The 25875-nt window shown below is 45.1% G+C and overlaps 2 protein-coding genes and 1 long non-coding RNA gene across 4 annotated transcripts; 1 reads left to right on the forward strand and 2 right to left on the reverse strand.

Moving 5' to 3' along the window:
• Window positions 1–879: 879 nt before the first annotated feature.
• On the reverse strand, window positions 880–11293 carry LOC117833240 (disease resistance protein Pik-2). 2 transcript variants are annotated; one of them, XM_034712671.2, is made up of 3 exons: window positions 9449–11293; window positions 4079–6339; window positions 880–1605 (listed from the first exon to the last, which is right to left on the reverse strand). In XM_034712671.2, exons 1-2 carry the CDS (start codon window positions 10705–10707, stop codon window positions 4095–4097), a joined length of 3504 nt encoding a protein of 1167 aa, XP_034568562.1. In that variant the 5' UTR covers window positions 10708–11293; the 3' UTR covers window positions 880–1605; window positions 4079–4094. The 2 variants fall into 2 exon arrangements, with proteins under 2 accessions (XP_034568562.1, XP_034568565.1); XM_034712674.2 differs by lacking the exon at window positions 880–1605 and having other exon boundaries at window positions 3772–6339; window positions 9449–10784; window positions 10912–11293.
• A 661-nt stretch (window positions 11294–11954) lies between these two features.
• Window positions 11955–13735, forward strand: LOC117833837 (uncharacterized). The gene is made up of 2 exons (XR_011898897.1): window positions 11955–13080; window positions 13194–13735. It is a non-coding gene; the product is annotated as an uncharacterized lncRNA (long non-coding RNA).
• Window positions 13736–15106: 1371 nt separating this feature from the next.
• On the reverse strand, window positions 15107–18980 carry LOC117833764 (disease resistance protein Pik-2). Its single transcript, XM_034713364.2, has 2 exons — window positions 17688–18980; window positions 15107–17543 (listed from the first exon to the last, which is right to left on the reverse strand). Exons 1-2 carry the CDS (start codon window positions 18557–18559, stop codon window positions 15353–15355), a joined length of 3063 nt encoding a protein of 1020 aa, XP_034569255.1. The 5' UTR covers window positions 18560–18980; the 3' UTR covers window positions 15107–15352.
• Window positions 18981–25875: the final 6895 nt, after the last annotated feature.

The raw sequence follows: 25875 nt of genomic DNA on the forward strand, positions 1-25875 counted from the left end.
TTGGTGGAATAGTACCACCGATCGGTTAAGTCTTGTTGAGCATAGTGTCGAGGCGCGAGACCTTCCTCCTCGCGCCGCCAAGACGAACCTGTCCATCGCCGAGGGAGATCCTGTCAGGCCGCCACCGCCGTCCAGACGGTCCAGACCTGAGCGGCTACAGACAACACACACTCCATGTGAGCGAGCGCAATATACCCTATCATCTACAAATGTCTTGTGACTGATGAAGTTAAGATTTCCATGATGGTCAAGAGGAGGCTTGAAATGCTTACTGTTAGTACCTTTAAGATGTCAATTTAAGTTCGTAATGGGTAAGATACAATTTTTATGCTAAAGATCTTACTGTGATGAAATGAAAAACACGTGTTTTTTTACCTCAAGCTACTCCGTCCACCAATGGAAGCCTGTTTTTGCATGTACTGCTGAAGATCTGTAGAAGAATACTATACATGACCTTATGGATATGAATACTATACATGATCTTTATTTAAGTTAGTTTTATTGCAGCTTTAGGTGGAGTGATCATGTCAATCACATTTGGAGGCTCTAACAATGGGGTGGGCTCTCATGGTATTGTTGAAAGCTCCAGAGGCACACTAGAGAGGGAAAACAACCCACTTAACTTGTACCCTGAAGGGGTCAGTATCAAGTGAGTCTTCTTTCACATGTGGCTATTTTTGTATTTTTCCTGTCTACTTCTCATTATATATTTCTTTTCCTTTGTTAGTTTGATAGAAGAAAATTTAGAGGAAGATGTTAGTACAGATATTGTGCTTGCAAATAAAAAGTTGTGATCACTAGTTTGGAAAGGTTTTCAAGTCACTATGCTTGATGATGGTACTACCAAAGCATCATGCAAACATTGTAAGAAGCATTTTGTAGCTGGTAATAGGGCTGGAACTAGTCACTTAGGGTATCACATTGGGGTCTGTCCTAAGCTTCTTTCATCAAAGAGAAGAAAGTTTGGCAGTTAAAGCTAGATATTAATTCCTGTGTTTGACCTGCAGCGCAGCCGTGATGATTTTTCCAGAATGGTTCTTGCTCATGGCTACTCTTTTAATATGGCTGAACACTACTATACCAGAATATTCATCTATAACCTGCAGCCTTCATTCAAACTAGCACATCGAACAACTCTAAAAGATAATTGCGTGAGGGTTTATGAGGAGGAAAAGTTGAAAGTGTACCAAGTGTTTGAGAAACAACCAGGTCGGTTCAGCTTAACATCTGATATGTGGACTCACACTGAAATGAGTGGTTATATGAGTATCACTGCACATTATATTGATGATTACTAGAATTTGCATAAGAGGCTCATAGGGTTTGCACATGCAGAGGTTCCCCACACGGGTGAGCACATTGCCCAAGAAATCATAAGTAGGCTATATCCTTGGAATTTGGATAGGAAAATATTTTCCTTTGCACTAGACAACTGCACCGTCAACAATGTTGTTGTTGGAGATGTCAAGAAATTTCTCTTGTCAAAGAAAGCGTTGCACTTGGACGGAAAACTCTTTCATATTCGGTGTGCAGCTCATGTGCTGAATTTAGTTGTCCAAGATGGTTTGAGTGTAATTTCTTCAGCAGTAGGGAATATTTGAGAATCTGTCAAGTATGTGAATGGTTCAGCATTGAGAAAGGAAAAATTCAAATTGCTTGCAAATCAAGTTAATGATCCTAAGTTATCTCTCAAGTCTGATGTCCCAACTAGATGGAACTCTACTTACTTATGCTTGAAAGAGCCATCAAATTCCGTGATGCCTTTGACAGACTTCATGAATGCGACAATTCATACAAGTTTGTGCTCTCCGATGAGGATTGGCAGCATGTTCGATCTGTAGCATATTGCCTTAACGTATTCTATGATGTGACGAAAAGAATTTCAGGAACAAAATATCCGACGGCTAGTCTGTACTTCAATGATTTCTGTGGAATTTATCCTCTTCTCCGTCAGTGGAAGCTCAGCGATAATGCATTTGTTGCTGCAATGGCTGTCCCAATGGTGGAAAAATTCGAGAAATATTGGGATATTGCATCTGAGTCGACTTTCAGTTCAGCAAAACGAATACTTGATGACTATCGTTGTAACCTCCTCCCAGAAACAATTGAGGCTATAATGTGCTCACATGATTGGCTAAAGGGTCGCATACCAGGTACATATCTGAACTATAATTATTCTGGTACTTTAGTTGTTTTTGTGGGCTTTCTAAATTTTTATATTTGGGACAGCTGAGCCTAGATCTGTAGAAGATGATGTGCTCATTTCTGAATCATCAGTACACGCCCCAAGTCAAGACGGTCAGACCAATGCTGATTAGGCATGTGATAGAAGGTAAGCTCTCATGTTTGACTGTACTGTGCAAATGACAATTGATTCCTGGCGAAGTTGCAATGCTGAAACTGAAACAACTAGAAGTTTTTAGCACTAAGTTTGTCTGTTATTAACATTTGATTCTCCATTTTATGGTCGATTTTACTGTGTCACTGCAGTTTAGAATTCATTGATAGTCACCTCTCGATTTTATGGTCGTGTTCTACATTCCACAATAAATGTTGCCATTCTGTAAATACTGTCGTTCAGACTTGGGACATAAATATAGTAGTGTTTTTGATTGCCTGAATAAAAAGGCACAGAAAGAACATGAGCTTACTACTAGTATTGTTTTCTTCAGGTAAGGTCGGCATGTAAGCTTCAATGTCTGCATTCATGGACAGCATGTAAGCTGCAATGAAGACTTTAGTGGGAAGCTGGAACCTTTCTAACATTATTTGATCTGAAGATCTGAGGGGCTGGATCACTTCAATGTTCACATGTATCGCATTTTCTTGTAGGATGATAGAATGTTGATTATTGATAATGGCATCGTCCTTGATTTGTATTGTTTATTGGTTGACGCATGGTGTCAATGGTTGATGCATGGTGTCAAATGCCCATGAAAGATTCAGTTGTTCAGTATTTGTCTGTTCTGTTGTGTCATCCGCACACAAGAATTTCTGAAGTCATTTGGTGTATTAATATTAAGTTAACAAAAAATAGTATTTATAATACTTTGTAGCTTTTCTATATGTATACTTTTTTCTATGTGAAGAGCTCAACGTAAATCAGCAGTCAATTGCTGTAACGTGAATCCAATAGCCTCCGCACACCCCATTACCCATATCCACTAATTATTACCCATTATCCATTGGGTATGGGCAATTAATTTTTGTTTGGGTATGGGGAGGGTGTGGATTGGGGAAACAACGCCTGGGTGTGGGTAGGGGAAAGAGTGAGTGTGCCCAAACTTTACCCAACGGCAAGATTAAACGTTTTCATCGAAGTGCCTTCTTAAGTATATGGCATTTTCACAAAACGCCTCTTAATAGGGACTATTTGCGGCGTTTTGGGTAGGATGCCTTGAAAGGATATTGATTTTTTTAGCATTTTACAGAAAACACCTTCATAGAACAGATAGAAAGGCATTGCCAAAAACGCCTCCAAGAGAACGCCTTTAAATCCCTACCGTGCTGTAGTGATGGTTGCTTATTTGAACAAGATAATATTAAGATAATAGATTCCTTGGGGTTGTTCAGAGACGGGATATATCTTAGAATTTGAGGTGGTAGTGGATTGCATTCCTTTGGCTTTTCTATCCTCTTACATTTTGATAAACCTGTTTTCTCAAGGATGCCTATTGGATTTAGGCTGACACATCATGCCGAAAGAGTAGACCACAAACACAAATTGCATGCGGCGGTGAGAGCGAGGCTAAGAGCTGCTCGATAGCAGAATAAAAGAGCCGTTGCGAGGAAACGGCACATTTGGAAAGTATGAGTACCATGGCTGGGATATATTTGTGCCATTGTGATCAAGAGAATACATAATAACATTTTCCACCTAGGCATCCTGCCGTGAACCATTTTTTATTTCGTGCCAAGTGCAAGTGAGGCTAGCTGAACTATATTGAGCGATCATGTCCATCTTTTCTCTGATGGACTTGATCATTGAGTGACTAATTACATCGACGCAAGACTACTGCAGTTTTGAAACAAAAAGGAAATAAAGGAAAACAGCTAGAGCTAGTTAGAATTATATTACCAAGTAATTGGTGTTATCAACTTGTCGCTGTTAGCTGCATGTCACCGCAAGAACGTTTCGCGTCGTCCTCGACATCATTAATCATGATCCGGACCGTGTACCCGAGCTCAGCAACTTGCCTCCTTACAGCATCGACCACCGCCGTGACTTTGCGACAGTTGGTGTAGCCTGGGTAGTAGTGGATGGTGATCTGCTCCAGATTCAGTAGGTTGGCGATGCCTGAAGGCTCACTATCCTGCCCTGCCGGGTCCGCGGAGAGCATCCTCAGATCTAGGCCTGTAAGTTTCGGCATGGATCCTGTTTGGAAAACCAACCATGGTATCCGGCAACCGATGGCGAGCTTCTGGAGGTTAATAAATCCATCACATCCGATCACTATTGCTTCTTCCGGGAGGAAATCCAAGCCTAGAACAAGACACTCCAATCCATGCAATGTCCCCAAAAGCTTTATATCTTCTGGCGCTAGTTTGCAGACTGTGATCTGCAAGAAACTAAGGTTGTCCAGTCCTGGGATCCATTTGGGAACAGTTAGAAACCTCCCATAAATTCTGATGTTTTTCAGACTCTGAGGAGGGGCATTTGGCAGAGTATCTAGGAACTCCATGGAGCAACCCAACTCACAGTGAATTGTCAGAGACTCGAGGTTCTTTGATTTTTGGATGGCTAATCGTAAGGCTTTCTGGTATCGTTCGTCATAGCACTTGTGAAACGGCCATTTTACTCCAAGCACCTTCAAGGATTCCTGTAGAGCGAGTTTTTTGACGAGGGTTGCAGAGCAGTTGCTTAAATCAACGGTTTCCAGCCACTCCAGTCGCGGACAATACACAATAGCCTCCGGCACCTCTGTAACTGCTGAATCCGTTTCGTCACAGTTAATGAGAACATGCTTCAAGTGCACCGCCCGATGACGCATAGGCCCGGGCAGCATCGTTATTTGTGTGCCTCTTAGGTCCAGCACCCGGAGCTCTCCTAGCTCCCACAGTTGAGATGGGAGCTTACTAATCTGTGTGTGACTTATGTCCAATGTCTCAAGATAACCCAGCTCAGTGATCTGGGGTGGAAGCTTGCTGATCGGTGTGTTCCTGACACTTACATACTTGAGCCGAAAGTTGCTGCTGCATATCTGCTCCAGATCATCGTCCTCTAAGTTCTGCCAACCTTCAAGACTCAATACCACCAAATGAACAAACTTGTCGAGAGGTATTTTGTTCACTAAACCAGAGACTGTGAGTGAACGGGTGTGAGAAACATCCGATCTTTCCAGAAGCACTGGGAGCTTTGCGTTAGGCTGGTGGAAGAACAGCCGTTCAAGTTTCCATGCCTTTTTGTCTCCATCTCCTGCTGCTGCGGCGGCGGCGGTGGCTGATTTGATCGTGCGGCTCGTAGCTAGGGAGTTTTCCTGGGCCGATACAGAGGAAAGGAACTCAAGCATAAAATCATTGACATAGTACCATCTGTCCACCTCAAAATCATTTTCTCTGCAAGTCATCGGGCAGATGATATACCTTTCGACGAGCCCCGTGAAATGCTCTTCTGCCAAATCCTGAATTTCTCTCCCCGTATCCGGAGCAATGAGCCCCTCGGCTTCCCATTTCATGAAGAGATCATGTTTTTCAATCTTGTGCCCCCGGGCAAATGAACTCATGTACAAGGACAGTAACTTGAGTTCCTGTGGAAGATCATAGTAGCTTGGGGATAGTGCCTCTTCTACTTGTTTGAGTTCTGGGATTCTTTCCAGCCAACCCGCTGCAACCTTGTCCGCCACCTCTTCTTGCTCTTGCCTCATCATATTAGCCATCGCGATTATAAACAAGGGTATGCCATTACATATCCTTAGTATTTCATCAAAAACCAGGCTGCAGGAATTATCTGATAGACAAGTGCCGCCAGAACCAAATGCTGCATCCGAGAATAGCCGTTTGGAATCCAGCTCACCTAGTGGCTTAACCTCGTGCACAAACAAATCCTCAGTTTGCCTCCCAATTATTCTCTCTTCTCTTTCTTCTTCTTCCTCCTCATCCTCCTCAATTTGCCTCCCAATTCTTCTCTCTTCTCTTTCTTCTTCTTCCTCCTCTTTGTTGAAGGGCGATTCTCGTTTAACCTTGTCGCCCAACCCATCCAAAGTCGGCCAACACGAACAAGCTATGCTCCAGACACGAGTTGTAATTATTATCCTGCTATTGCAATCATTGTGTGGAAAAGCAACCCGGATGATTTCCCAATCTGATGTTCGCCATAGATCATCGATTACAATGAGATACCTGCCAGTGAACATAACAAAAGAGGCAATTAGACAGATTTTTTTTCTCGCAAAAATAGGGTCAAAATATTTCCCACGGATAGCTCAGTGAGGATTGCAAACATTAAAAAGTTTTATATTAAAGTTGTATCACAACATTAAACAAAAGTGCATGATGCATCAAAATGTAAAATTTTAGATATCCCCTCACCTTGTTAAAGTACGTATTGGAGTTGTTATTTACTTTCATGTAACCTTGATATATATTAGCATAAGTTTATTACACAATAATAATACCAAAACTATAGTATTTTTACTTAAAGTAGCGATACACTATAGTATTTTTACTTAAGAGCAACTACAATAAAGGATCCAGTTGAAATGGTCCTAGGAAATATCACATTGTTTTGTTTGTTGAAGCGCAATACACAAAACTTTAAAGTGGAGGAGGTAGTCACCTCTTGTGCTAGATTTTTTATGTATGTGTAGTAAGGCACCTAGGTTACTATTGAAATGATTTTTTTATAAGAGCTTTCAAATACATATTTATTTAGCTTCACAAATTATACAAGTTTTATTCTTTTTACAGCTCAATTTGTTGCCCAGGAGAATAAAAGATATGACCCTGAGACCCTTATTAATTAGCTAGTTCCAGATATTTAGGCTGACTTTACTTTTTTTTTGGCACAAATCATGGGATAACGTAATTAAGAATGGCAAATATATATTTGGTCACTTGATTAGGCATTCAATATAATTAGGTAGGCCCCATTTGTGGTCAAATTTCTACTTTATTTGTGGGATTTTTTTCCAAATGCAAGAATTTTTGTTTTTGTAGGCTGGAAATAGTAGCTAAAATTAAGAGTTCAATTAAACACATATCAAACACATACCGATGTGGGATTTCATGTGAAACAACCAAATGCGTATGAAAAAAATATATAGAGTAAATTTACTTACTAAAATCTATCATAATAAGATAAAGATAAGCACATACCTATATTAGTACTGTTTAGAGTATTTAACGAAAAAGAGACAGCGTAAGCTAAACAATTTTGATAATTAGTTATGGGTCCTATTTTTTCATGAATTTCTAATAATTATGTATAGATCCCAATTTTTTCATGAATTTTTTAAAATTATTACTCCCATAATTATTAATCCATACGGGAGTGCAGTTGCATTTGGTGGACCAGTTGTTTATAATTAGACAACGACGCAGATATTTTGGTGCTTACGAGCAACTCCAAGAGCTCACTTTAATCACCCTAATAATATCTTAATTAGAGGAAAACAACAAAAAAAAAAGAAGCCTTCAACGGCTCCCTAAAACCTGCTGCAAAAACACCCCGACGCGAATCCAGCCTCCGCACTCCCGCAAATATGCGCGAGTCTGCTCCTCCTCCAATGGCCCTGACCTTCCTTTTCCCGCGTGCGCCTTATCCATTCCCGAAAGATTTTTTGCCCGCTAGCACCAGTTCATGGGACCCAGGAAGCTAGCTCGGACGGACTGTGGAACAGGACGCTTTCCAGCCTGAGGTTGGTGAGCCGGGTGAACACGCCGACGGGAGGCACAGCAAGGCAGAGAAACTCAAGACACATCGAGATGGAGGCGGCATCATCGAAGCAGGACCAGCTCAACAACGCCTCCCTCCTCTTCCCACGCATTTCTTCCCACGGACGCCTGATGAAGAGGGCCAAGCGGCCGGGAGACGCGTGCCGTGGCGGTGGGGAGCCAGATCACGAGGGACTCCAGGCCGACGTCGGTGCCGCCGGCATGGCCCCAAACAAGGAGGATTCGGAGGCGCACCTGGTGGGCGGCGCGAAAATCGTTGGGCTTGGGGAGGAAGGGGACGCGGAGCTTCGAGAGAAGCGCCCACACGCGGCGCCAGCACCGAGCAACGAGACAGGTCCGGACGGCGTCGGGCGTGCGGAAGTGGCCGAGGATCTGGGGAGGATGTCGTCGGAGAGCGCCCCGACAAAATCCTCCCCCACGGCAACGTCGGTGGTGGCGGAATCGGGGTCGGACGAGGTCTTCGCGCGCTTCCCGGCGGCTCGGGGATGCGCATAGGCGGGCAGCGGCTCGGGGAGGGCGCAGGCGGGCGGTGGCTCGGGATGGGCTACAAGAAGGGCGAGCGAGGTAGCGGAGGAGGGGGGGAGCGAGGTGGCGGAGGACGACAGCAGAGAAGGGGTAAAAGGGCAGCGGGGGAAGGGGGCGGCCCAGGTGAGAGGAAGGGGCGGCCAGGGGCGTATGCGCGATGACGTGGTAAATTTTAAAATATTGGAAAATTAATTATTAGAAATCTTTTTAGAAAAAAAAAGTAAAACTCTCGATACATAATTTTTCAGAAGATTTTTTTGAAAAACTATGTGCTTGCAAGAGACTCGGAGAGTGTTTGCGGGACCACAAGCAGGTGGGGAGCACATGCTCATGGTGGCTTGCAGGTGCTTGCATAGAGAACACAGTAAAGCACAGTTATTAGGACCGACCGGACCGGCGGTCCGACCGGTAAAAGATCGAACCAGAGCCTCGACTGGTTCGGTCCGCCTAAAAGATCGGATAAGCAATCGAACCAGAAAAAATTGGTTTAACCGACGGTTTTTAGCAAGAAACCGGTATAAAATCGAACAAGAAACCGGTACAGACTGGAGAAAACCGAGCGCAAGGAGCTAGCAAGGGAAAAAGGAGCGCACAAGGAAGAAATGGGAGGAAAATGGCGTGGCTGGGGTTCAAACCCCCCACCCTTGCCTTCGGCAACGTGGATAGCAACCATCAAGCTGCAGCTGTGTTTGTAATTTTGGTTGATAAGTTACCATATTTGAACCGTGTTGAACCAATCAAACCGCGAACCAAGAGCTCGACCGATTCATTGTCCGGTCCGATCCTAATAACTATGCAGTAAAGCATCTCACTGGTCTAGTACAGTCTACCGCAATATCTCTTATATTTATAACCATCTGAACTCTTTTTTTCAAGTGCTTTCTAGAATAAAATATCCGAGCAGAGTATAGCTTTCCCCTTCTAGAAAGAAATAAGACTCAAGTAAAATTAACAGGTTAGAAACAAGAAATAACGCGTATACATGAACTTTAAAATGAACCGTAACAAACTATCTGATCTACACAAATACCTCTTGCCTTGGAGGTATTTCTTCAGGTCGTACGCCAGCTCGTGCTCGTCGCCTTCCAACAACGTGCTTTGCGAGCGCTCGGACGACGACGCCGCCGCCACCATTGCTGCCGTGTCCATGATCTGCAACATGATGTGCTTGAGCAGGTCGCGGGTATCTAGCGGCTTCTGGGACACCCTGACCGCAGCGTGGCAGTCGAAGTGTCGCCCTCCGACCTGGCGCAGGAGATCCATGGCGAGCGCCGTCTTGCCCACCCCGGGGGGCCCGACGACGGCGATGATCCTGAGTCTGCGCTCGTCCTCGCCGCCGGTGGCCGTGAGGAGCCACCGGAGGAGCTTCATCCTCTGGCCGTCGATGCCAAAGAGACGGTGTTTACCGTCGCCTAGGCCTAAGGGCCCCATGAGCTGCCCACTGCTATTGGGAGGCAACACCACCGCCGTCGAGGCGCCGGCATCATCACCAGGAGGAATAGGACTTGGAGGAGGTGGGGGATCAGAATGGCCAGGAGGAGAATCTTGGCCGCCGGCGACCAGCAGGAGCTGTTCGATCCAGGCCAGGTTCAGCTCGGGGAACTCCTCCGCCAGACGGGCCGTGTAGCCGTAGTGGAGGAGGTCCCCGGTCCAGTCCGCCAGGTCCCTCAGGTGCGTCAGCCGGGCCTTGATGCGGGGGTCGCAGTGCTCCGGCCACGGCGCTGCCGGTGCCGCCAGCAGGCGCAGCGCGGCGACGATGGCGCTCAGCTCCTTCCCCACGAACGCCAGGCGACGCCGGAGCCGAGCTCCGTTGGGAGTGGAGCCGCCGCCTGCCCCGGGCTCGGCCTCCGACAACAGCATCAGCAGCTCGGAGATTTTCCCGGGGAGGTAGTCCATGACCTTGAGCACCTGCCTCATCTCCTCCTTGGCCTCCGCCACCATCATCCCCGCCCGCTCCCGCTGCGTCGCCAGCTGCGCTGCTCGATCCTTCGCCCGCGCCCGCCCCAGCTCCGTCGCGATCATCTTCTTGTCCTCGTCGGAGAGGAACGCGGAAGGAAAGTACCCTTGCAACAGCTGGTCCCTCATCCCCGCCCGCTCCATCTGCATCGCCAGCTGCGCTGCTAGCTCCTTCGCCCGCGCCCGCCCCAGCTCCGTCGCGAGCATCTTCTTCTCCTCGTCGGAGAGGGAGTCATATTCCGACGCGGAAGGAATGTACCCGAACAACAGCCAGTCCTTCATCGTCATCGTGGGTCCTCTTTCAGGTCCGAAGTAGTCCTGCTGCCAAGACATGGCAGCCTCTATCTCTGTTCGTCCCTGATCTCCTGGCCGCACGCCGTCAAGTTGCTGTATTTCGCTGCCTAGTCGTTCTTCAGCCACCGGCGGCGGTCCGAGAGCAAAGGGATGGGAGGGAAAGAATAGGTCAGGTCAGAATCAGATGCAGCGAAACCTTTCATTCCCATCAGCGAACGCAAGGCAACAAGCAACCTCCCTCACCTCGCCGCCGGCGTGCTCACGGGTGGTGCCAGCCTCGCTCCTCACTCATGCCGCCGCCAGAGCTATGGAGTAGCTAGCTTCGCGCAAAGGCAGGCAGGCAGGCAGCGCTTGACCAGCAGCAACGGCAAGCACAAAGCATTCCGGCCAACCGAGTTCGTTCAGGGAAGGACAGGCATCCGAATCTGTTCCTACAGCAAATTAAAGAGCAGAGCATCTCTTGGCCGGTCAGGGCTTTTGGTTGGTTGGGGGCTTGGGGCTCCAGCGGTTGAGCCAGCTCAGCCTTGTACAGCAGTGCCTCCCCTGTGGGGTAACTTGGGTGCTCACTAGCAGCTGAGATACGCCAAAATGATGTGCCGTGAATTATCCATTCAAGCACAAATTGCATAGCAGTCTGAAACGATATATGTAGTTGAAAACATGGTCTAAACTGAATCTGATTGCCACTCGCGTCCGTATCCATCCATAACCGGGCTCCGCGACAGGAGGGGCTCCTGTGTATCTCGTGGAAAAATAGATCCAATGCCCATCTCAACTTTATATTCTTCCTTCCTAACTCTCCCACCCACCACTGAATATAAAAATATTTTCAATATTTTTTGAAAAACTGTTGGACTAACATTTCAATCGAAAAAAATTGAATCCACATTTTTTTTCTTCGAGCGCGGGTTCCAGCGAGCAGGCAACGGCAACGCGGCCGAGCGTGGCGGCGGCGGCCAGCCATAGGGGCGACACGCGCAGCGGCACGGTGGCCAGCGGACCACGCATGGAGCTGCGTCGAGCAACGCACGGAGGAAAAAGAGATGCTAGGGTTTGGGATATAGATCTAAGAGCTCTTATTCGTTGCACGGATCTCAAACGGTGGAAGTTTCTGTTTAGAGAACATTTACCATGTGATCTAAATCCAAGAGGTGCGGACGGTGACATGACCTTGTCCTTTCGTGGTGCTCATTCATCATGTATATATATACACGTACAGACTTTATAAGATCAATACAGACAATCATTCACTCTGTTCTATCTCATTTTACATTCAAGCACTCAATTCTAAACACGTTATCAGCACGCTCTCCACTGAGCGTTCCTTCCCCGAGCGGTTTCGCTCTTCACCGAGAGTCTTCACGGCTACTTCCCGACTTCACTAATAAAAATATACCACCAAGTTTCCTAATCCTACTAGCTTCTTCCACTCCGTCCCAAAGACTAACTAAGACCAATTGAGTCACGTTTTCATGTTCTAATTGAACAACTATCATATAGAGGTGCCTCGACCGCAATTAGATTTTTGATATCTAGCGGTGAGGCAATCAGCATGAGAAGATCGGAGAAGAACAAGCAACTTCTTCCCGGCGGCTGCAATCCACCGCGTCACCCACGAATTCAAACACGTCTTGCCTGACAGCAACAACTGCTTCATCTTGAAGTGAGAAGATGAACTGCGATGGCCGGCGCAGACATCTGCTCCCAAATCGCTCTCCACTGAGTTCAGCCACGACAAAGAAGAAAGAGGCATTTTTGCCTCGTCCGGTGAAGATGTTCTTTGATGAAGAAAGAAGAACAGGATGCTGCACGCGCGGCACATCATGCATTCTTCTACTTCGGTGGTACATTCATCGGCTCTAACGGAGACATCAACATCAAATTTCAGATAAGTAACGATAATCGTTCTTACCTGTACATAGTTGGCAACGGTGACCATGGCCGCGTGTCCATCACTTCCCACCCGCCAGCGCAATTCCGGAGTTCGTACTTCCCATCCGCCAGCGCAATTCCGGAGTTCGTCTCGGAAAAATCCTCCGCGGAGTCGCGGACCGAGCTCCTGCCAGTTGGGCCAGACCGAACTTGGGACTAGCAACAAACAGGTGGGATCATCCCATCCTAAAAATGATAATCCTGTCCCGTCCCCTCCGTCCCTTCATCCAAACACACTCTTAAGAAAGCTCAACAACAGTGCAGCTTGCAGCGTCCCCTGTCTGCATCCCTTCTGGAATTTTTCTGGATGCGTGGGGGATTTTGAGGCGTGTGATTTGTTGGTGTCTGCAGAGACGAGGGGAGTCGGCGCTGGTGATTACGGGCATCAAGAGGAGGATCAACCGGGCCATATGGGGGCCGCTGGAGAGGACCATCAACACTGCCGGCGAGGACGCTGCCATTGCCATATTGGAGTCGGAGGTTGGTTAGCTTGCTGTTAAGTGTTACCTTTAAGCACATGTCCAGAGTGCCGGACTGGTTCAGCAGTCTGCACAACCTTGAGAAGCTAACCCTGTCCTTAACTTCATTCACAGAAAGTACCTCGATGGTTCTTAGCGAGCCGCCTGAGCTGTTCTCTTTGAATTTTTTTTTTAAGAAAGCAATGGGGCGGAGTGCGCCCATCGGAACATTTCATTCAGAGGAGCCGGCGGCTAGAGCGGCCACGGCAAGTCGGCCAAGGTGCCTGTGTTACAACTTACAAGAGCAGTTCTCTTTGATTTTTACCCTTGATACTACAAAGAAAAAAGCAAGTGTCCTCCAGATTCTGCGCAAGAATGCAATGGATTCAGCAGGAGAGATCTTTGTGGTAGCAGGAGGATTTGAAAAGCTTAAACTGCTGCGCTTTGCGGCACCAGTGCTGCCACCTGTAAGCTTCCTGGAAGGAGCAATGCCAAAGCTTGAGAGTCTTGAGCTGAGCAAGTCAAGCGAGCACACCATTTGCAGTCCAGTTAGGTGCATGCATCCGTCATAAGCCGTTTGTTCACGTTGTAAAGCCGTCTCTGTTCATATGTGTGGTTTCTAAGCAAAGCAACATCATCCGGTGCAGGACTAAGACCTCCCCGAAAGTTTCCTCTCCTGCCCATTCTGTGCAGATTGTCCAAAAATACCCTTAAGGTGGTGTTCCACTTGTTTCATATCCATGCGTTCTTCTGGATTAGGCCTCAGGCACTCCACAGCGACTCCACTTACCATCTCCAAGATCATAATGTCGTCCTCACATGCGACATCATTATCAAATAAGAACCTTGCTCTATTGTCTTGACAAGCACCAACAAAGTTTTCAATGTAGCTCCTCTTCTCATCATACGTTGCAGCCCGCCTTGTAACAAGCTCTATAAGAGCAATTCCGAAGCTACACACATTACTCTTCTGTGCGACGATCCCTTGTTCCATGTATATCGGGTCTATGTAACTCATGTCCCCAATGACACGCTCTGTCATCTCCGCCTTTCCTCGTGCCAGCAGACTTGAGGTCCCGATGTCTGAAACTTTTGGGTTGAATTATTCTTCGTCAAGAAGAATGTTAGCAGACTTAACATCACCATGACGGATGTCGGATGGTACTCTCCCCAGCAGAATGCATGTATGTTACTCCTGGACCCCCCCCCCCCCCCCCCCCCCCCTCCCCCAACCATGCGCTCGCCGAGGGGGCCGTGCAAGCCCGTTCCAGCAGTTCGCCGCCGCACGCACGAGCAAGGTGCCCAGCGCTCACGACGCCGGTCCTGCCGCCGTACACGACAGGAAGATGGGATGAGGAAGAAATGATAATGAAAAAATAAAAATGTAGAAATGAAAAGTGATGTCACAAGTATATTACGATGATGCCGCTCGTAATCTTTCCCATAATACCCTTGTACTACCTATACTACCCATATCACAGGTCAAGTTTTCAGTGGTATACAATTAATCTTGACCGTCGGATGCTTCCATACTGATCCTTTTCGAATAGTGGTATACACTTAGTATTGTGTACCATAGAAGAGCTCTACAATTAAGGATCCGTTTTGAACTACAGTATATATCTGAATGTCTACTCCTCAACACCATTTCAAACACAGAGTATCATGATGTATGGAACTCACTGGTGGAAATCAAAGAGAAAAAGGATGTCTCAGATGATGGTGGCTCCTTTTGAGCCTCTCCAATCTCCATGTGCTCTGTTAAGATATGTATCATGTATCGTGTGAACCATGTAGCGCAAGATAACGTGGCCTTAGTTGTTGTAGATTGGATTCTGTTGTAACAAACCAAGATGTATCTAGATAAGTAGTTGGCCATGTATATCTTGTGCTACTTGGATTGTAAGCCACGCCGGTGGGCTGTTCCCGGCTATATTAACCTCTTGTTTACTTCACCCCCAACTCTCAACTTTGGCACTATACAAAAAGAAGATTCCCTATCACATTAAACTTGCGGTACATGCATGGAGTACTAAATGTAGATAAAATTAAAAACTAATTGCACAGTTTTATTGTACTTTGTGAGACGAATCTTTTGAGCCTAATTAGTCAATGTTTGGACAATAATTCACAAATACAAACGAAACGCTACAGTGTGCTACAGTGCCAGCACAGTAATTTGGCACCTCCCAATTTGACCAACTAAACAAGGCCTAACAAAGGTGCGGCCCCCATAAGGGGTTCAACGCTTCCCAATTTACATGCTCCTCATGTGCGAGTACTGAAATGTGAAGCTATGAGGATCTCGCCACCTGCTCCGGCATACCATCCTCGGTATACTCGTCGATAACCACACTGGGGGCATTAATCTTCCGAATCATGCTAGCTGATATCCTGATCTGAGACACCATCTCCTTGGCAATTTGGGGTGCCTGACTGCTGACAGTCAAGAGCACCTGCTGGAGATTCATAATGTTTGCCAGACCGTAAATTCCCTCCATCATTCTGAACCGCAACTCAAGCCTCTGAAGCTCTGGCGTTGCCCCTTCTAGGAAGCTCAGAGATGGCAGAACAGGTGCCAATAAGCGTAGTAATTTGAGGCCCTTGAACCCCCCAGCTGGCACAAATATCTGCCCTTTTGATTCTAAAGTGTTCTTGCGCAAAATTTTGAGAACACTTTGATCGTTGTTTGCAGCGTCGAGTGAGAAAGTGAGAGAGAAAAGCTGAGGCAGCCCAGCAAGAACCACCAGTGTATCTGTCCTTAGTGAAGTCAACGACAGAGTTAGCTTTTCGAGGTTGTGTAGGCGCCCAATCCACTTAGGTACTTGAGACAACTTGCCCGAGAGGCCGAGGGCTTGCAGGTGCTCCGGTGGCGCCTGTGAAGAATTGAACTTGCTGTCCAGGAAGCCTGTGTAATCATCATCAATTGCAAGAAACTTGAGGGAGCAACTGCTCAAATGCTCAATGGCAGACAATAGCATTACATTATCGCCATCGGTGAAGCTTCCAAGTCTGTAAATGGTGAGTTTCTTCAGGTTGGTGAGGTTCTCCAATGCTGCAACTGGGCCCAGTTTACCTAATCCTGTAGTAGCTCCCTTGCATCTGAAATGTGTCGTGAACAGCCGGGAATGACAACAACCATCTCTGTTCTTGGCACCGGTGCTTTTAGCGAGTTCCTTTACCGTTACTGTTCCTCCTTTAGTTGATCTGTCCATGTTGTCACCGATTGAGCTTCCACAGATTTCTATCCCAGATAGCGTCTGTAGCGCTGTGATCTTTGTGATTCCTTCAGTTAATTTTAATGCAATCCGGCTTTTCTTATTTCCAGCAAGTAGATGCACCAATCGCTTGAGGTGCTCCACCGACGATGGTAAAATCCAGACATTTGTCTCCCTTATGTCAAGTACCTCAAGATTTTCCAGTCTACCTATCTTCTTTGGGATCATATTGATGCTTGTCCGGCGCAGGCTCAGGTACTTTAACTGTGGCATCTTGCATATTTTCTTGAGCTGATGAAAGGACAAGTCCTTGCAACCCTCAAGATCTAGCACCTGAAGTATTTGAAACTTGAGCAGTGTTGAATGAAGAGCTGTGAAACTCTCCAATGCTGTCAAGGATCGGACGTGCGACAATTTCATCCTCTCTACTGTTTCCTTTTCTTGCTGATCACTTTTATGAACAGACAGACGGCGCACCTTGTAGCATGGAAATGGTGTCTGCCAGTGACCTCCAACAACGGTGATGAAATTCTCCTCACTTGACTTGAAGACAATGAACTCGTGAACCATGTCATGAATTTGGCATCTCTTCACTTTGCCGTTACTGCTGTTGTTGATAGTCCGGATTAGGCTCCGACCAATGAGTTCATTGAAGCATTCCTCAGCTACTTCCTCGACAGTCTTCCCGTGCTTCTCAGTGATGAACCCCTCAGCTATCCACTTCCTGATCAGGCACTTTCTGCTGATCCAACATCCCTTGGGGAACATGCTCAAATACAGGAGACAGGTCTTCAGATCAGCTGGCAAATGATTGTAGCAACGACTCAATATGTGTGTCACTCCTTCTGTGGTGAGATTTTTACTCAACTCTTCCGGTAAATCCTTGCCTACTTCAACCAAATGGCGATCTATTTCTCGGTAGCGATCTACTTCACGGTAAGTCCCTGACTTCAGTTTACTAGCCAGAAGCCCTGCAACTACAATTATGACCAAAGGTAAACCTCCACATTTCTCCAGAATGGTTTCAGCATAAAACGTGGGGACATCACGAGCACTTGAGATAATTTGATGGAATAGTTTGTGTGCATTTTTTTCACCGAGGGGCTTCTGCTCGTAGACATGACCATGTTGGCGCCGGCAGGCTTCGGCTACGGATTTAAACCTTGTTGTAACAACTATACTACCGCCCTTGTCATTTTTTGGCAAAGAATCTCTGATATTCTCCCATGCTGATACTGACCATATGTCATCTATCAGGAGAAGGTACCTGTTTCAAGCATTTTCTAATGCTAAGCATCATCATACTGCATCTTTCAAAAAGGAAATTAAAGAGTAACAAGAGTAACTCCATTTATACAATAACAAAGATCAAACTGGAATCTTTTAGGGGTCATAATCACAAATTAAATACCTCTTATCCTTTAATTGATCGGCGAGCTTCTTCTTCAGCACTTCTTCTCCCCACTCCTCAATCCCGTGGAGTTGACTCTTGGAAGCAGCAGCCTGCTTCTCATGGAGCTGCTTAACGAGGCCTCTCAGAAGTGCCTGCAGATGGAACTTCTGCGAAGCGAGCACAGTTGCTCTGCAATCGAATTTGTCCCCAAAATTGCGGTACAGCACCATGGCGAGTGTCGTCTTGCCAAGGCCACCGAACCCAACAATGGCAAGGAACCTCAGCTGATGCCGATGGTCATCAACGTTCTCCATCGTAAACCATGGCTGGAGCTCCTCCATGGCTTCGTCCATTCCGACAGGCTCCGTGTTGCCGATGAGCTGTGGCGGAGGAAGTGGGCTGTCCCGAGGAGCGTCGTCCCCTTCAGCTTCGCCGCCGGGGCCGCCACCGCTTGCCGGGTTCTCTACCCCGTACCTGGTGCGCCGCTCGCCGACATGCTGCGCCCGGACCTTGAGGTTGCCGATCTCGGCGGCGATGCAGCGGCGCGCGTACAGCGTGGCGAGCAGGTACCACGCCCGCCGGAGAGCGACCAGACGGCCGCTGCCGCGGGGCTCGCCGCCGAGGCGGTGGCTGACGCTGTCCACGCAGTCCTCGATGTCGTAGGCGACCTCCCGGACCTGCTTCATCCAGTCCTGCCGCTGCTCGTCGTGGCTGCCTCCCTCCCGCTTGAGCCGGTTGAGGAAGGCCTGCATGCTGGCCAGCTCGTCGTTGATGTACTGGATGTCATCCCGGACGTCCCGGATCAGGGTGTACTCCTGCGCGAGGAGGCTGCCGAGCTTGTTGACGAGGGATTTCACGGCGTCGTTCGAGGCTCCGACGATGAGGTCCATGGCCGCCTCGTGATGGAAGGCAATCAACGAGGTCTGGGGGTATAGTATGCAAAGATGTTTGCTTCGGATGCAACTGGTTAGGAATGGCAACTACCTGACATGAAAAAATGGATGTCTCATGCTCTTTGCCACCGACATCCCGCACAAGAGCCGCATCGACATGCTCAAGGAGAAAGTACAAGCCCCTTAGACAAGCGCAATCTTCTTCACCGTGGTCACGCGACGCTCTTTAAAATTGAATTTAATAATGAGTGTAGTGTCTCCTACCGAATTGCCATTAAAACTTCTTTTAGTGGCATGTATAGATTCTTATTGTAAGGTCTTTTTGGGCTATAAGCTGGATCACGCTTTTCTTCCTTTGCAATACTAATCTCCCACCTAGATTATATTGGTTGAGGCCATGTATTAAGCTTCAGGTCGAGGTTTAGCTTTTATTCCTAGGACCCAATAGTGTAGCATATGTGGTCGCTAGCTCCTAAGGTTTGTCACATAGAACTCAAGACCCCCTTTTTCTCGCACACTACAGGTACCCTAAATATACAAAAATGAGTAAATAATAGACAACATATACAATTAATAGATCAAATGTAACATGTTCTCCAACGTTAGTATGGGTCTACATGCATGTCACCTTTATCTCTTGTAATAAAGTCTTGATACCACATGAACAAAATGCTACACATAGCTACATGTTTTGGTACAATTGGTAATGCACTTTGAATTATTACATAAAATAAAAATAGCACATGATAATCAAGTAAAGTGCCTCCTCCTCCAACTTTGCAATATGGGTTTTGCTAAGGCACTCTCAAATGACTGTGGACCGTTGATCTAACAACATATTACCTGCAAGGAGGTAATAGGTTTAATATTTATTATATATTTTAAAATTTGAAAATAGGTAATAGGTTTAATATTTATTATATATATTAAAATTCTGAAATAGAAAAATATCTGCATGGGAGCTAACATATATTAGATCTATTTTTTTCTCTAACATAATAATCACTATCTGTACGTTTTAAAAAGAAAACAAGAACGTGACGTCTGCTGTGCTGTTTACAAACCGGTTAAAAAAAGGACAGCATCGAAGAACGTGACAGCAACTACATTTTTCCTCTCGGTACATGATAATAAACTATTATAACTAGGCTAGTAGACGCAAATGATCCAACCTATCATGATAATTTCACGTTAAAGTGGATCCAACAAATTTCATATGCCGTTTTTTGTAGCATGACGTACATGTCCTTGGGATTTTGTAACGTGTTTTTAACCTGAAATTTTGACGTGGTGATGCGTTGAAACGTGACATGGTGCATACCACATGGGCTTCTGTAACATGATCTTAACACGAAATTAGTGTGACATGGTGATGGGGTTTTTGTAACGTGAAATGATTTCATATCACTGTAACACAATGCAAAGAAAACAATTTATAGAATCCCATCGTACCAAGTGTTTGGATCTAGTTTTTGTAACGTGACAGGCGACACTATGCCTATAAAAGATGTACAAAATTAAGAGGACGTGGGCAAAGCTGAGTCAGCCAAAAAAATATTAGCATGTCAGTTCTGGCATGAACTCAACTTTATTTCTTTATTTTCATGAAAAAAATAAGTTTTACTATCTTGATGTGTTGAAGCTTTCTTCCATCTCTGAATGAAAACACGGGGGCTCCATCACAAAATCGGCTTGATGAGATTGAAAACATTAACCGTCACACCTCTGATATATCTTAATTTCCCTCTCCAAAAAATTCTCCTAGAAATATGCAAGTCTTATTGTCGGTTGCAGCCAAACGAAAACAAAGTTGTTGCTCTTTTTTTACCTATAATTAATTGTTTATATCTTCTGAAATTTAAAGGTTCAGATTTATCTAAACTCTTACCTCCTAAGAGGTAATTGGTGTGCCTTAGCAAAGCCCTTGCAATATTTAACTGCGCCAATCATGACTAAAGCTAATGGTCTGATCAATACATTCATATTCATTGAAATTAGAAGACGATGTTGATTTTGCTATTTCAATACATTAGCTTAGAAATTAAAGGTTAAAAATCCTATTTCAAAACTTTTATCTCTAGAAAAATAAAACCTCACGCCAGTATAATTTAATCCAGAACCAAACCATCACCAGTCTAACAACGCTTGTGGGATAAGAATAACAGCATTTATTTATGATATCAAAACGTGCTATTTTGATGCGGTGGATGTGCTGTCTTTGTCCATCCAGCCAGCTGTGCTTTTCCTGTCAGCGTCTCATCTACCATGCATTTTTTTTTTTGAAAGTTTCATCTACCATGCATGATCCCCGTTCTTTAGCATCATTGTCCTTTTGCAGCTAGCTGAGCTTTATGGCAGCATCATCATCATCTCATTGTCCTTTCTTTAGCCTTTATATGTAGGCCCAATTTTTTTTCTTTTAAAAAGAAAATTAAGCATAAGCTGGGAAAGCTTCTTGGCACACGCTCCGTTTGTTGCCCGGGCCAACGGAGCACCGCCCAACGGGCCCCAAAACATGGCACATTTTTTTTACAAAAAGAAATTTTATTCCGTTCTCTACATAAGTTACGCACCTAACCATTCATTATTACAGTACACTTTCAACTACTTAGAACATGCTCTCTGTGGGGGCTTTACTCTGAAAGTTGTGATGATTAACTGTATTAGTTCCTGGATCAGTACATTTCTCATCAAGATCAGTATCATAACAATAAAAGACGTATAAAATTTTGGAAAATAAGTTTTACCTTTACGTAGCATAGAGCGGTGTGGTTACCCATTCCACAGGTGGAATGAATTTAGGGCACCAGGCTGAATATACTTATGAATGGTATCCAGCAAATTCTAACGTTGAAATTAGATTAAATTCTGGGGTTATCAAGGAAAGGATATGAGGTTTATTTTATTAATAAAACTATTTTATGTAGGGTGAGGGGAGTTTTGAAAAAGGAAGAGGAAGATCACGAAAGCCAAAGCCAACGGAATGTGGCCAGCAGTGGTTCGTCGGCGGCAAGAGTGGCAGCTTGGGCACCGTAGAACATGAACTCAAAAATGCCAGCATTGTTGGATAACTCGGCCTACGAGGACGGCTTCCGAGATAGGGAGATAACAGAGCGTGAAGTGTCAGCGAATACAAAACAAAACTCGTGGCCAATGTCTGATCAAGGCAGTGAAAAAATAGCCCCGAAGAAAACAAAGTGGCAAAATTAAAGCAACCTGGCAAAATTAAAGCAGCCTAAAAGAAATAAGCCCTAGAAATAATAGAACGCAAGAGTGGTAGTGCACTTCGAATTATTGCATAAAAATAAAATTAAAAAATTTTTAGAATGCTTGCAAAAAAAAAAAGAGCCGTCCATCCCGAGAAATCGAACGGTGAAAAAAAAAGTACCAGGAAGTACTTACACCGTCCATCCTGAGAAATCGAACGGTGAAAAAAAAAGTAGCAGGAAGTACTTAAAGACTAAGAAGTAGCATATGATGTGTAAAAAAAGTAATCAAGATAATGATTACGATGGCTGCTGAAGTAAAGTGTCGCCTCCTCCAACTTTGCAATATTTAATTACGCCAATCATCACTAAAACTAATGGTCCGGTCAATACATTCATATTTTATAGAAATTAGAAGACGATGTTGCTTTTGAGATTTCAATGCATTAGCATAGAAATTAAAGGTTAAAAATCCTATTTTAAAACTTTTATCTCTAGAAAAATTAAATAAACCTCACGCCAGTTTAATTTAACCCAGAATCAAACCATCACTAGTCTAAGGGCTCGTTTGGTAGGGCTGTGGCTGTAGGCTCCGGCTGTAACTTCTCTAGTGAAGCAGCTTCTCTGATGAAGTTGAAGCTGTTTTGAAACAGACTTCTTCTATCTTTTTGTAAATAGATGGAAGAATTCAAATATCCAATATAACGCTCCCTCACTTGTTCGTATATGAGTTTTATGTATGCCCTGTTAAATGAAAAATAAGAATAGAAACTCTAGGTTAACAAATAATTTGTCCAGCTGAGTTATTGGACCACGGAGCACACTAGTCCATATTATCTAGTAGGCTTCACAAGAGAATTACAGCCTTTTAGACCCAAGAGAGACACGGGTGAGAGAGTAAGGAGTGAATAAGAAGAGAGCGTTCTGCTCTCTGCTCCTGGCCAGCCATGGTTGAGCTCCTGGAGCTCAGGCTAGCGGCGCAGGTGCTAGTGGATAAGATAGGGACGTGGTGGAATCAGTCTGTGGTGGAATCAGTCGTCCGGAAGATGGGAGCTCATCTGCAGTGGAAATTGGTGCGCTGGAGAAGCTGGTTGGTGGGGTGGCCCCGCCATCCCCGCGTGAAGCATGATGCCATCACTGAGCTCATCTTGGTGCTCCACCGCCGCGCCCCGCGCGACGCCATCGGCCGCGGCGCTGCTTTGCAGGCGAGGTAGGTGGCAGGGTAGCAAGTTGGAGTGGCATTTTGGGGTGTGATTTTGGTGGATTTTATGGGCAATTTGGTATTAGTGCTTGCGTGGATTTGGCGGAGCTGCAGGGAGCTGGTATTTTCAGCTCTGGACGTCCAGTACAAATCGGCATGCAGCTTCGGATGGGCTTCACACGCGAAGCTAGTTTTGATTTGTGCGTTTGGTAGGGCTTCTCGAGAAGCCGGTGCCGAAGTTGTTCGTGAAGCCCTACCAAAGATACCCTAACAATGCTTGTGGGATAAGAATAATAACATTTTTTTTATGATATCAAAACGTGCTATTTTGATGCGGTGGATGTGCTGTCCTTGTCCATCCAGCCGGCTGTGCTTTTCCTGTCAGCGTCTCATCTACCATGCATGATCCCCGTTCTTTAGCATCACTGTCCTTTATCAGCTAGCTGAGCTGTCTGGCAGCAGCAGCAGCATCTCATTGTCCTTTCTTTAGCCTTTATATGTAGGCCCAATTTTTTTTCTCTTTCAAAAAGAAAATTAAGCAGAAGCTGGGAAAGTTTGTTTCCCGGGCCAATGGAGCACCGCCCATCGGGCCCCAAAACATGGCACATTTTTTTTTTAAAAAAAAAAGGAATTAGATTCCGGCCTCACCACTGGAAGCGCGCACTCGCTGGGGCTCTAGTTGATTTGAAGATGCTGATCGATTTGATGCGCAGCCGCCGTCGACAAATCCCGGGTGCGTATCTCGCCGAGGCGACAAATCCCGCAACATTGCCTTCCATTATTAACTTGCAACTATGCCCATGGATCGCAACGGGAGAAAATATCGCTCGTCTCGTCGTCGTCCGTCCTGGCCGCACCGTCACCCCGTCGCCCCCGCAGCTCCCCGACCTCGCCGTCATCCCCGTCACGGCCGCGCCACCCTAACCCCTTGTTAACGTTGTCCCTGCTGCTTTTGGTTTGATGTGGAGGCCGGATTTCCTCCTGTTTTAGCGTCGGGTTTGCGCCTAGGTTCTCCCGTCGGATCTCTATGATTGCAAAAGAAAATAACGTAATTAGCTGTAGCATCGCGGGTTTATTTTACGAAAAGTTAGTTTTTTTTTTTTGCAAATCTCGCATGTATGGAATTGTGGAACTAAAAGAAGTTCTAGGTTCCAACCAATTATCGAAATTCAATTCCAATTGCACCGTTGTGTTTCTCATGGTAAGAACTTCAAAATAAGACTACACACGACTATATTTGGGTGATAAAAACATTTTCTTAGTAAGCATTAATATTTTGTGAGATCTTTATAGCTAGAACAAATTACACGACATTAGGGAACAATAGAGTTACACACCTTGTGCAAATTATAATAACTTCCAGGAGAAAATATATGCGCGCACAGAATAAATTATACGAAATCATTCAATAAATATTTGCTGACAAAACAGTTACGTATATGAAACAAATTATATGAACTTATGAAAAAAATATGCATATCTAGAACAAATTGCACGAACATACAAAACAAAATATGTACACCTAAAACAAACTATAAGAACTCATAGAATAAATATTTGTACATATAAAAGAAAATAAATTATGAGCATATAACAAATATTTTACTTAAAATAACTAAATGAATAAATCTATGTAAAGCATGTAAAGAAAGACTGAAAACTAAATGAAAAATGAATAAGAGGACATATGAAGAATTAAAAAGAATGGAATCATATTTAAGAGAATAAAAAGAGAAACATGAGATGGGGAATAAGAAAATAATAAAATGAAATATTTATAGGAAGATGAGAAAAACAGAAAGAAGGAAAATAATATAAAATTAACTAAAGAAGAAGAAAGAAAAGAAATAGCACTTTAGTAATAAACAAAAAGTAGTTAAAAGTAATAGAAATGAGCATGGGAAACATGGAAGGAAACACGAATATGGAAAAAAGAAAAAGAAACAAAAAGGAAGAAGGACAGACGTTACTAACCATGCACATGCTGTGTAAGTGGAGCAATTAACCTATCTAAAATTTTGGTTCTCCGTGCTGCATTGAGAGAGATGTCGCTTCCAGCCTTTCAGTGTCATGTGCCTTGCAAAAACACATAGCAACCCATAACGTAAAAAATGATTCGCATGCTGCACATGCTGTCGTATGTACGCGAAGACAGGCCCAGCTAGAGACTTTCAAAATCTAGTTGGCCCTTCAGGCAACAGATAGTTTCCTATCACATATGCCTGGTGTTCCCAGCAGCCAGCCGATGGTGATTCCTGCGTTGGGCTGGGCTTCTCTCGCCAGCCCAATGCTAACCGGGCCAAGCAGCCCACAGCGTATGTCGCTCTGCTCGGCCCAGATTTCAAACCACGATCGTTTGCACCAGTTGCCGCCAACAGCCTGCCGGACAGCACTTGTATTTCTCAGATTTTCGTTTACACACCAGCCATCAGAGGTGATACACGGTCAAAGAGTAGGGTGTAGCGCAGATGACATCGATGCTCTGCTCAGACTTTTCTGAGTGTGTACACAGGACACTGATCTAAACTACCACATGGTACCTCCAGGATCACTCTGGAATCACATGATCAACTGATATGCTCCAACGCCTTGGTAGAACATGAAAGCCTTGCAACGTATAGACCAATATATATTTCATAGTTAGCATATAATGGTTACCATTTATTTATTATAATGATACACAGATGACAGCTCTACTATACATGTTCGAGAAAAAAAAAAGGTATTGGTTTCTACTAATGACAGTAGAGACAGTAACAACGACCCACTTAGAGACTTTGAGCTAGACCTTGGCTGAGAATACTGGATTGAGTAGCAGATAGGTAAAAGGAGAAGGGAAACGAAGTGCGCTACATACCCACCAGGCCATCGAGATAAATCATGCCTCCCTCCAGTTTAAAAAGCTG

Source organism: Setaria viridis, chromosome 8 (genome assembly GCF_005286985.2).
Source record: "Setaria viridis chromosome 8, Setaria_viridis_v4.0, whole genome shotgun sequence".
NCBI classification, from domain to species: Eukaryota; Viridiplantae; Streptophyta; class Magnoliopsida; order Poales; family Poaceae; genus Setaria; species Setaria viridis.